This window comes from Leptodactylus fuscus, chromosome 7 (genome assembly GCF_031893055.1).
Source record: "Leptodactylus fuscus isolate aLepFus1 chromosome 7, aLepFus1.hap2, whole genome shotgun sequence".
Lineage (NCBI taxonomy): Eukaryota > Metazoa > Chordata > Amphibia > Anura > Leptodactylidae > Leptodactylus > Leptodactylus fuscus.
The window spans coordinates 97,352,062-97,364,881 of record NC_134271.1 but is presented as its reverse complement, the minus strand read 5'-3'; the positions used below and the strand labels follow the sequence as shown (position 1 = coordinate 97,364,881).

Here is a 12,820-nt window from a genome sequence, read left to right as displayed (position 1 = left end):
ATTTCTTGACAAATACCTGTACTGTGAACTGAGGCAGGCAACGAAGATAACTGCTTTATGTCTGTTACAGGGTATGTACTAAGTGTAATATGCACTGCTTGTGCCAGATCCTCACTCGCACAGTTTATTCTGCACAGGCTCTCAGGCTTCTATTTGCCAACAGACCTAATTATTATGCACAGATTACAGAATGAAATATTCTAAGAATGCAGCAACTAAGGGAACCAACCGGGGTGAGCGTCAGCTTCTAAAACCTCTATATCAGCCAAACAAGCTGCCTCTATAGTATGTATGCCCTTGCGGATGGCATAGTGAATTCAGATGGCTCTAAATTGAAGCATCCAGGTTTGTACATTTAATGAACATACTTGCTATGGTAAATGAATGAAAGCAATTAAAAGAAAGGAAAAGCATATTGTAGTTACCGTACTCCAAACATATTAAACAGCTTATCATAAAACCAATCCTTTTTGTACTTCGGAGACATCAAATATTCCTGCAATACATAAATATACAGAATCAGTACAGAATACAGTATATCCGCACTCACCACTGTGGGGTGTACTACTTTGGCACTATATAGGATATATCATCCCCAAACATGAATGCAATACCCAATTGGAAATGTCTGTTCCCCATACTATGCAGTACACGGAGCTGGAAGCAGATAGGTCTGTGACCTGTATAGTGGCTGGGTGCTGTTACTGCAGTTCTGCTCCCGTTGTCATCCTGCTGCAGGTTCTGGGAGTAGAGATTTCCATTTTTCTGTAGCCTCTTCCTGTTCCAAAGTCTACTTAGTTAAAAAAGGGATTCTAATAATAGAATCCCATGCCCACTTTGCGGAAAAAAACGCAGTGCTGACACGCTGCGATTTGCAAAGCTGTTGCGGCTCTGCAAATTGCAGCATGTCATTTATATCTACGGAAACGCCGGCGGCTTTCCAATAGATATAATTGTAACAGAAAGTTCGCGGAGGAAAACTCTGCAAACTTTCTGTTGAAAGCACTGCAATTACGGCCCGTGGGGCCTTAGCCTAAAATAGCTCTTTTTAATAGTAACTATGTCTCATATATCCTTCCTGAAAAGGTAACTCCTCGTGGACCTTTAATTTTGATTCATATGTGCTTACAATGTGATTTTCTTACCTTTACTGCTTCTGGACTCACTGTCAAAATTTCTACTTCATGTAAAGCATTGATTCGTACAACTGGGCCATATGTCTCAGCCCTGAAAGTGAGAAATCAGCATTTTACGACATGTTTGTCATCTGTGCTTGTCTGATAACAGATAGTCAGGAGCTGCTAAGTCCTAAAACTACCAAAAACATTGGACAGCTGTGGATCCACATCTTGAATTTTGTAGCAATACTGAGGGACACTTGCAATGTACAAGGGGTGCAGCTGTTGCTTTATGATTAAAGGGACTGTTCAGATTCGGCAAATAATGTTATTTAGTTCAATCCAGTTTTCCAATACACTTCCAGAATCAATTCCTCACGGTTTTCTACATCTCTGCTTGCTGTCATTCATTCTTTACTTCCATTGGAAAAAACATAAATCAGTCCCTGGTCATGTGATGAGAACATAGGTGTACAGCTCCTTACAAGACAGATGTCTGATTACTGTGCTGCTACTGTAATGAGCTGTACACCTGTGTATCATCACATGACCATGGACTGTATTACCCGGACCCACTGCCCAGGATATGCACGACTGTCCTAAGGAAGCCCCCACTACCATAGGGCCCAATGCAAGAGCACCCTTGGCCCTATGGTTAAAGCGGCCCTGGGTAGAAGTGGTGCCTGACCTGATCCTATACAGATTTGTTTGTCGCACCTGTATTTTGTACATTCCAGTTTTTATATTAAGTCTTTCAAGCCTATACTAGGTGTGAAGCATAAAGAGATTATATATTATAACAGACAGGTACAAATCCTTTTCTTAATTCACATATTCTGACCAGTCCTTATTCCCAATGTACTATAATTATATTATTAGATTCAATGCTTAACTCACCATTCCAAAAACAAGTCATATACAAGTTTGTTGTTTTTCATATACTCCAATATTGTGGATGAATGTCCAAAGAAAAAGCTGAAATTGCAAAAGAAATCACATTAAACTTGTAGAAAACATGAAAGTCTGTGAGTTTTCCCAACTAATTTGCACTTCATTAAAGGGGATGTCCAGGAATTTTTATTTATGGTCTAGGATAAGCCATAAATATCTGACTGGTGGAGGGCTGACACGTAGCTCCCACACTGATAAGATGTCTGAAGCCATTTCCAGCACCCATGTATAGACTATATGAGGGCATAGAGCTGCAGGCAGTTGGTTCTGTGGCCTGTATAGTGGTTTGATGCTGTAAATACAGTTCAACTCTCATTGAAGTCAATGGGAACCGAGCTGCAGTAGCGTCTCCCAGCCATTTTGCAGGGACCAGAGCTATTTGCTTCTTTCTCTGTGTAGTGTATAGGACGGGTGTTGGAAGTGGCTTCGAGCAGCTGATCTGTGTGGGAGTCACCTGTTTGCACCACACCAACCTGATATTTATTTCCTAAATCTAGATTTCCTGGCCAACCCCTTTATTAGAGTATGTATGATGATTGGTTGAGGTCTGGCTGCTAGGAATCCCCTTCCCACTGCCATAACCCATCAGCTCTCACTGACTATATTTTTGTAGATTCCAGATTGGCCCAAAGACTCTATATAATCCTTAGAAAAATTGAGTGAAAGGTGAAGAATCAAAGATCCTGGCGGACATCACAGTTTCTCAGATTTCCACTATTACCATGGCAATATCACAGCTCTATTTTTTTTGTTTAGTTTTTCTTTATTTTAAATATTCTTTATTTCACACAAGAAAACCAAAAAGCCAAAAAGCAGGAACGCCGGCCCTAGAGTACTACCAGTAATATAAGTCAATGAACTCGATAGCAAGGTAAAAAACAAAGTGTAGAGACAATATATAAGATTAAATGGACAGCCAAGGAGAAGAATACTATGACAGGGATCCCGTCCCCCTCCCTCGCTGAGAACTCCAAAGTTGTTTAATTTTACAATAAATCAGGGGGTGAAGAAAGAGGGAAAGGGGAGGGGAAGTTTTCAGAGACAAAATAGGGCTCCTTTATTTCATCATATGTCTCTGACTTTATACAGAGGTACATGAATGTTATGTATACTATACTTTTAGGTAAAAGAAACCATTGCTTCTAGGGAAGGAAGTCTCCATACTTATACAGGTAAAACCTGCACACAGACGCTGTGAAAAGATTCCTTACCTAGCTCTGGGGGGTCCAGGGATGTGATCATACTTCAGATGTTGGTAATGGATGTATCCGCAGTACAGGATAAAACAGATGACAACCAGGGCCAGGAAAAACAGAAGAACCCAGGAAATGAGGCCCAGCAGCTCCATAGTCAGCAGCGGACTGTATTACTTCTACAATGAACAATAACTGTGTCCTCGGGATGACTGCTGTGCAATCTTATCCAGCCAGGCTGGAGTGGGGGCTGAAGCCAGAACTGTGGCCCGCCTCTAGGAGGGGAACAGTACAACTTCTCTTATGTGTTTATTCCACCCTGTACAGACTCTTGCATGTCACAAAGAGATTAGTGAGCTGCCTAGCCCAGCCCAGTAACATTATACAGTGCTCTGCGTTTATATCACCGCTTTATATCCTTGTAACTTATAAATTGCTTTTATGCTACTGTAGATACTTTGTGAGTTACTCAGTTACATTCTTAATAGAAATTTCAAAGTCATTGCAGTTTTATCTTTTCTTGAGTTTTTTTGTTGTTGGGTGCACATTTATTTTTTTGCTTGTTATACTTAGTGAAAAAGCTATTTGCTACAGAATGCTAAAGGCATGTTCTGATTTATTTTTTATTATTTAATACTGCTGCTGAGGGGCCCAAAAACATTACTCACCTCTCCCCAGGTAGCTCTCTGACATCATGATTGTACCTGGGGACTACTGCAGCCAATCACAATCCTGAGCAGTGACCTCTTCTCAAACGTCATGTGTCATTTGTGAAGAGGTGACCGCTAAGGCAAGGGATTGACTGAAGAGGTCACCTGGCACAAACAGTAAGGGGACTTGTAAATTGAATAACAGAGCTGCCTCTGTTAGAAATGAGATATGGGGGAGGTGAGTAATTTTCTTTATGTTTATGGGTCTCTCAGTGGACCATCACACTGCCACTGCAAAAGCATCAGACATTAATAGGTCCCCCAGTGGCAACTTATACATGAACTCATCCCACCCTGGTCGCCCCTCAGACATTATATTATAATGCCCTCCTCCATATTATATTATAATTATATTATACATTATATTATAATGCCTCCCACAGTATAATGCGGCCATTCCAGGTCGCCCTTCCTCAGCATAATGTCCTCTTTCCAGTTTACCCACCCTGTATAATGTCCCCTTTTCAGGTTGAGCCCCCAGTATAATGTTCCCTTTCCAGATTGCCATCACAATATAATGTGGGGACATTATGTGCACCATTGGCCCTGTAGTTAAAGTGGCCCTGCCCTCAACAGCATTATTAAATAATAAAAAAATAAATAAGTTGGAACAAACTTTTAACCACTTGCAGACCACACATTGACTACATCCATAAGGTCTACCCATAATCCTACAGGATGTATCTGTATGTTCTTGAAGTGTTATGCAGCTGCAAAAAACTGCAACTACTTCTTGGGACAACTCCATTTTGATTGGGAAATACCAAAAGAATCACAAAATGTAGTCAGGCAGCGATGGCTACTCGTCAGCCCCAGGTTGGATATAATATGGCTGCTCTGCTATGACCAATACAGCCAACACAGCACAGTCCACAGTCTGTCTCCTCCCAAGCTACCACCCAGACACCAACCCCTGCAGGTTATCCAAGCCGTATATTGGTGATAAAGTGCGCATACACTTTGTACTCATTGAACTCTTCTGTAATGAGGTAGTGGATGAATGTACAAGGAATGTAAATCTTCAGTGGCAAGGCACTTGACAGATGACCGGCTGTAGGTAACAGTTGTAGATAGTAACAGTTAGTTATTGTGCAAGGTCACAGACCCCGGTGATAGATGGTCTATGCCATCTATAAGAAATATGAGATATACAGGTACAGTAAGACCCCCAGAGAAGACTAGTGCCACCATATTGCAGAAATGTACTATTTGAAGGCTCCACTCGGCCAAAAAACATTGATGACCTATCCTAAACATGGCTCAGTAATATTAGATCGGTCGAGGTCTGACACCCAGCACTCCTTTCAATCAGCAGGAAGCACGATTTTCTTTGTAGTGGGTGAATTGAGTAACTACAGTTTAGTGCCTATTCAAGTGAATGGGATCTGATCTGCAGTACCTGGTCTGGTGACTACAGAGAGAACTGAGCTGTCTGCTTCCTGATCTCTTCTCTAGGAGAACAACTGATCCATGGGAGTGCCAGGTGTAGGACCTCCATTAATCTGATATAGGTCATCAATATTTGTAGCCGGGAAAGCCTCTTTAATACTTGGAATTTACATTGTAATAATGATTTGCATTTTGTCTCTCATTTACTCCCATACTCATTCTTTACACCATTTATCATACTCCTGGCAACCACTGTAAGGGGGCGTTCACACTTGCGTCCCTGGTGGATTTCCGTCTTAAGCCCCGGAGAAACTGGACAGGGGACAGCTTTCCCAGCGGTCAGTTTTAAAACTCATTCATTTGAATGGATTTTTAAAAGCAAAACGCCGGTGTTCACCTGCGGTCTCTCTGTGGGGAAACCGTTTTTTTTTGGCCGGACACAATGTTGGACATGCGGGACTTTGTGTCCGGCCCAAAAAAATGGTTTCCCTGCAGAGAGGCCGCAGGCGGACACCAGCGGTTTGCTTTTAAAATCCATTCAAATGAATGGGTTTTAAAACTGACCTCTTGGAAGCCATCCTCTGTCCAGTTGCTCCAGGGCTTAGGATGGAAACTGGGCGGAATGACACAGAGCGCACAGGGGCGCAAGTGTGAACGCTTTTAAAGTAGTTCAGAATTGGAGAAGTGCAACATTGCAACCTGCGAAAATGCCCTCCAATGTCTAATGGTTCAGAAAATGCTTATTGTTCTTTAGTTAATGTTTAACCAGCATGTAGAACAGTCATGGCTATTTTGCAACTTTGCTGAGTAAACTAAGTTGTATTTAGTAATATATGTTAAAGGTAATATCAAAGTTGCATTGAATAAATCATGCAAATTAATATATTATGCAATGCAGTCCTGAGGACGGCCTTGCTGACAACTGGTTCTTACAGGTCACCTTGACAACCTTCATTTATACAAATTATACTGTGACAAAAATGTGAAATTCTCACAACCTTTCCAAGTCTGACGCCAGGATCTGCTCTGCCAACTAACACATATCTGACAACCTCTTCTGCCAAGCTTACTATGTCAGACAACACATTCCTTTTCTGAAAACCTTGATAAACTTCACATATCCTGCTTTGAAACTCATGACAAATTTGACAGGTCAGACCATAGCTAGAGTCTGGAGCATAGCTATCATATATGACTGAACTCAAATTTTTGCTCCGAAAAACCCTGACAAACTGTTCCTGATTTTACACTGATAAGCCAGTGGCGTAGCTGGCGGGAAGGCAGAGGGGTTGCTGCCCCAGGCCCACTGACACTGTGAGGCTCACCCCAGGGATGCCATTAATACATGCTTTACATTTAACTAGACCGGTATCTGAGGACACTGATCTTGTTAAAATGCATCCTGCAAATAACTGCCTTGTAGACCGCAAGCCAATACAGGCCTATGGTTTACAAGACACCAAGACAACAGACAGTGGACGTTTGCTTCTTGGCACAGGAGGGCACAATGACATGACACAGCATTGCGCATCCTGCACCGAGACATAGACCTCCTATGCATGGACACAGAGGATCCCGCGGCTCTGTTAATCAAAGGATTGCAGGCAGGTGATTATAACTTTCTATTAAATGAATTATAACTATCAGGGAGGATTCATTAGGGAGAATTAGGACACTATATAAAGGAGTATTATTCACATAAGGGGGGCGTCTTTTATATAAGGGCTACAAGGGCATTATTAATACAAGGGGGAGGTTATTATATAAGGGTTAATTAGGGGTCATCAATTATATGAGGGGTCATTAGGGGGCATTATGATCATAATGGGGTGGTCATTTATATAAGGGGTCATTAGGGGCACAGTATTTATGTCAGGGGGAATCAGCAGCATGATATAAGGTGGCAATTAATTTAATTAAGGTGGGACTTGGGCTTCATTAAGGCTAAAGCCCCATGTAACTTCCCTTCCCCATTATTTAAAGGGGGTACACAGGGAAGTTATTAATTTAAAGATGCATTTTGGGGTGTTATTTATAGGGGGTATATATTTTATAATTAGGGGTAACAGCAGGATGGGTGTGCAGGTAAGAACAATGTGGGTCAGGTGCCTGGCAAAGTAAGGAGCCAAATATGTCTGTGCTGCAAACATTACAGAGATTGAAATAAGTGGCTATGGCAGTCCAGATGGAAGAGAATATGTGAACGATTAGTCAGAGACGTCACCTGCAAGGCACTAAATGTTACTGCACTGTATTCACCTAAATGGTCTTCAGAGCCCTGTGTAGAACCGGTATATACCACTATACGGTCACTTTCTAATGATAATATTGATATACCTAAATTGAGGGCCCATTTGGACATGTTCGCCTCTCCCTGTGCTGAACCCCTAGCTACGCCTCTGTGATAACCAAATATTTAACCTAATAAAGCTTTAGTACTTCTAATGTTTTTATTATGTGTATTATTTTATTAGTGTTTATTTATTGTTTATAGTTTTCAATTGTAATTATTCATTAAGGAGTCTTATAGATTTATTAACCCCCTGTACTAGTTTTGGAGGATATACTATACTATAAGCTTTTTGGAGGATTCCTATTAACATGGATACTGCTCAGAGAGGATGGAAGAGGTTAAAGATAGGCAAAGAGACAGAAATATTTACTGCAGGTCATGGAGGAAGCAGAGTGGAGGTGAGGAGGTACTGAGACCATGTGTAGGAAAATTAACCATTGCTTCTCTTGCATAGCAAATATCAAACAACACAGTGAAAAATACACAATCTCCATGGATATGGGAAGAAGAAGGGGTAATCTCCTTATACTAAGTGAGCAGACAGGACCTGGACTGATGAACATTTTATTACTTAGGTGGCAGAGTAAGGAGGGAATCAAGAACCTTGTTCATGAGAGTAAGCAGTGGAGGTCAGGGGGCACTTCACTTTTGGGCAAAGTTTTTTTCAGGAATACTTTGCCAAAGCTTTACTTTCACTGTATTTTATTTCTTGTCAGCCTGAGCTGCCAGGAGAAGTATCAGGGAACCAGAGCTGTTATTACTTAGCAGCTCTGAGGGTTAATTAAACTAATGGAAAATCACTGCATTTTCATGTATTTTTATATACAGAAAGAATTAACAGTAATGCTTTTGCAACTTTTTGGAGGCCAGAGGCTAGAACAGTGGTGCCCAGGGGGGCGGAGCTTGACCGCGTGCCGTGATGGAAGCACATTGCTAGAGCTCCGTCACATTAAGCCTCCAGAGAGCCGCAGCACCACACCTGTGAGAGCCGAAATGGTGAAACCTGGAAGGGAAAAGATAGGGGAACATCCCAGCACCCCGAAAATACAAAAATCGCAAGGAGACCTGCAACGTTTCGTTAGAAAAAAGAACTTACCTTCTCCTCATGCTTTTTCCAAGATGGCGCCTGAGCGCAGGGCGGAAATGGAGACCGGAGACGAATCTGAGCCTGAAAGCATAGTGGAAGGTGAGCAGTCTGACTCGGGACATATCTCTAAAACCTTCTTACAAAAACCGCTAGCCAAGGCACTTGCAAAAGCTTTAAATCCAGTGCTCACTGACCTTGCCGAAATAAAAGCTGAAGTAAAGTCTGTAGGACATAGAGTGCAAGTCTTGGAGGAAGCTTATGCCACTATACGCTCCAATTCTGATGATGTCTTAGACACACTACAACAACATAAGGATCTTATTGATAGGTCTTTGACTCTAACTGAAGACCTAGAGAATAGAAGCAGAAGGAGAAATCTCAGAATAAAAGGTCTCCCAGAAACTTTTCTCCCAGACGACCTTCCCAAAATGACTCTATTTTCTGACTTACTAGGACCTGAGAGAGCGGCTAAGGTAGTTATTGAAAGAATTCATAGAGCCCTAAGACCCAAACCCAAGCAAGGGGACCCTCCCAGGGACATAATTTGTGGACTATTGTCCTTCACTGATACAGCAGCCATTTTAAGTGCATCACGTACAGCAGAGAAAGTAGCTATAGAGGGAAACGAACTTTCCATCTACCAAGATGTAGCGCCATCTATACTAGCTAAAAGGCGTCTCCTCAGACCTCTACTGGAGGAATTGCGCACAAGGAATATACAGTACGCCTGGCTTTACCCTTTTGGTCTAGCTATAATGTGCGGAGGGAAAAGGCTGACTATATACACACCTAAAGATCTACCAGCAGTGTGGGATATTCTAGATATGGAACCCATAGATATTCCGTCATGGATGCCATCACGAGATCTTCAACCTCTACAGGACTTACCAGATCTCTCTTCTTGGATGGGCTCGCAGAGACATAGGTCACCCAAGACAAAGAAGCAGACCATGAGAAGGAGACTTCTCACTCCATGATGGATTTTGCATATATCCTTTAATTTTCACTTTAAACATTTGCACTGTTTCTGGTTTTACCTAAGACATTTTATAGTACCTAAGTGTTGCAGTTCTGTTCTATTTCTCAATGTGTACTTTGACATGCATTACCCGAACGGTTATGCAAATCTATGACATATAGTCTTTTGAGAAGGTGTCAAGGTTCTTGTTGTAAAGATTATACTGCCGGTTTCTAAGAAATTGCCGCTATTCCTTCTCTTTTCTCTTCTCTCTTCTCCCTTTTTAGATAGAACTATTCCCTCTTTGTCTCTTCTAGTATTCCCTCCCCCTCCACTTCCCTTGCCTTGTCCCCCCCCATCTCTGACTTTATTCCCCTCTCTCCCTTCCAACACTTCTCTTTACCTCCCTCTCCCTCTAAAAATGTTCCCCTTTGCATGTATGCCTAGATATCTCACACTGTTTTAGTGGAAGTCTCTCCCATGGTTTCCACTAATGGGCTCAATTAGCTCTTTACTACACATTCTTGTGCGGCCTCGGTTGGCTTGTTTTCCGATCAGGATTTACTTCGTTCTCATACCAGTTCACTTGTTTTTTGGATTAATACGACTTTAGAGTTATAAGTTGCTATTGTTCACCAGATACTATAGGTCTAAGCTATTGTAGGTACAACCGTCACTCTAGAATAGTCTTATTGGCCTAACCTAACCCCTCACTTCTCCCTATATACCTTCATCCCCCAAGGTATACCCTCACCCCCTACCCCTCTACACCCCCCAGATTCCCCCCCTCTCCCCTCCCATTTCTCCCTCTTCTTGTCCAACACGGTTTAAGCGGCCAGATCCTCATAGTTTCCCCTTATTAACATAAGAGTATTTAATATCTGAAATGATGACACCCAGAGGAGACCACCCTCTGGTAATCACCTCTTATAATGTCAATGGCCTTAACACGCCAGAAAAGGCTAGAGAGATTCACGAAAAAACATAAAACAGATATCCTGATGCTCCAGGAAACGCATTTCAAACAGGGTAAGATACCTTGCATGCCACGTTCTCAATATAACCAATGGTTTCATTCTTGCCACCCTGACACAGCCACTAAGGGAGTAGCTATTGCGATTAACGCATCAACTCCCTTTACATGTATAAATCACCACGCAGACGCAGATGGCAGATACCTTTTTCTGAAGGGCAGAATTGCAAATCGCATTCTTACGTTAGCAGCCTTTTATGCACCGAATCACGGTCAGATTAACTGGATACATTCAGCCCTGTCGGATCTCTCTCTTTTTGCAGAGGGTGAAATAATACTGGGTGGAGATCTAAACGTGACTCTAGATCCATTATTAGACACTTCATCAGGGAAATCTGTGCATTCCCAAAAAACTATTCGCAGCCTGCATCTGAATCTACAAAAATTGCACTTATGTGACTCCTGGAGACTGACTAAACCTAGAGACAAAGATTTTACTTTCTTTTCTATCCCACACCAAACTTACCAGAGGTTAGACTATATATTTTGTTCACATTCCCTAATCAATAATATTTCACTCTCAGACATTGGCACGATTTGCATTTCAGACCATGCCCCAATCACCACGACTTTCTCCCTCCCCGACCTGACCCCGAAACAATGGTCATGGCGCTTGAATGAGTCCACATTGGATAAACCAGAAACCAAATCAGATTTAGCTAGAGATCTGAATATCTTCTTTCAAATCAATGGCACCGAAGACACCTCCCTCACACTAGTGTGGGAATCCCACAAATCCTTTATACGAGGTCTTCTCATTGCAAAGGCTTCTAAACTCAAAAAAGAGAGGCAGATAGAAATGGATTTGTGGTTGGCACAAATATCTTCTTTAGAACGAGTACATAAGACATCCACCTCTGCTGTTGTGCATGAGGACCTAGCTACCCTAAGAGAAAAACTAAAACGACTCCTAAACTTTGCGACTGCTAAACAATTGTTATACTCCAGATGTAAATTATATGCACATGGCAATAAAGGAGGCAAGATAATGTCGGCCTTAATTAAGAAGGAAAAAGCCCGTGCCCATATAGCTGCAGTCAAAAACCCACAAGGCCATGTGGTTTATGACACAGACAATATAGCTTCAATATTCCATTCCTATTATGAATCTCTATATAACCTAGAAAGGGAAGAAACTACCACTTCAACATTGATTAGGCAAGAGATAATTGACAAATTTTTTCAAGAGATTTCTCTCTCACAGCTATCCGATTTAGATGGGCAAAAGCTACTGCGACCAGTCACTGATGATGAAGTTATTAAAACTTTACAGACCTTACTCTTGGGAAAAAGCCCTGGCCCGGATGGCCTGCCATTGCTATATTATAAAACGTTCCAGCCTCAATTAACGCCCCATCTGACAAAATTTTGCAACTCACTACTTCAGGGAGTCCCTATGCAAAAACAAACTCAGGAAGCACATGTGACGTTAATAGCTAAGGAAGGGAAAGATCCATTAATCTGTAGCAGTTATAGACCCATATCCCTCCTGAACTTAGATATTAAAATATGGGCGAAGCTTCTGGCCCTGAGAACTCGAGATTTCTTACCTTCTTTGTTAGATGTGGAACAAGCCGGATTCGTTAAGGGTAGAGAAGGGAAACACAACTATATTAGACTTTTACACACTATCGCCTTAGCTAAAAGAGAGAAATCCCCACTGCTTCTACTTGGTACAGATGCTGAAAAAGCATTTGACCAAGTTAGTTGGTTATTTATGAGAAATGCTCTAAAAGCTTTTGGCTTTCCACTCGCTTTCATAGAAGCTATATTTTCTATTTATTCCCAGCCCCATGCCCGCATTAAAGTAAATGGATCCCTGTCGGACTACTTCCCCATCACAAATGGCACAAGACAGGGTTGCCCCCTGTCTCCATCGCTATTTATACTTTCCCTTGAACCCCTGCTATGTGCCGCCAGACAACATCCTAAAATATCTGGCTTCTCCATAGGATGTCAGGAATTGCACTCACTGGCATTCGCCGATGACATACTTTTTGTAATCTCAAACCCTGAAACAGGACTCAAAGAACTTTCCGACTTGTTATCTAGATATGGAGAAATCTCAAATTTCAAAATTAATGTCGA

At 41.8% G+C, this 12,820-nt stretch overlaps 1 protein-coding gene across 4 annotated transcripts in view; it reads right to left on the bottom strand.

The window, feature by feature from the left end:
- Nucleotides 1–12,820, bottom strand: part of LOC142213953 (cholesterol 24-hydroxylase-like) — a 137,011-nt gene that overhangs the window by 18,459 nt on the left and 105,732 nt on the right. Inside the window, exons 1-4 of one of the 4 annotated variants that reach the window (XM_075282584.1) lie at nt 3,281–3,558; nt 2,016–2,093; nt 1,146–1,227; nt 426–496 (exon numbers count right to left, since the gene is read on the bottom strand). The exons of 2 other annotated variants lie outside the window; for them this stretch is intronic. In XM_075282584.1, the coding sequence (XP_075138685.1) occupies nt 426–496; nt 1,146–1,227; nt 2,016–2,093; nt 3,281–3,417 (368 nt within the window). In that variant the 5' untranslated portion in view covers nt 3,418–3,558. Of the gene's footprint in view, nt 1–425; nt 497–1,145; nt 1,228–2,015; nt 2,094–3,280; nt 3,559–12,820 lie in introns of those variants that run through there. One more of the 4 variants, XM_075282585.1, reaches the window with a different exon arrangement.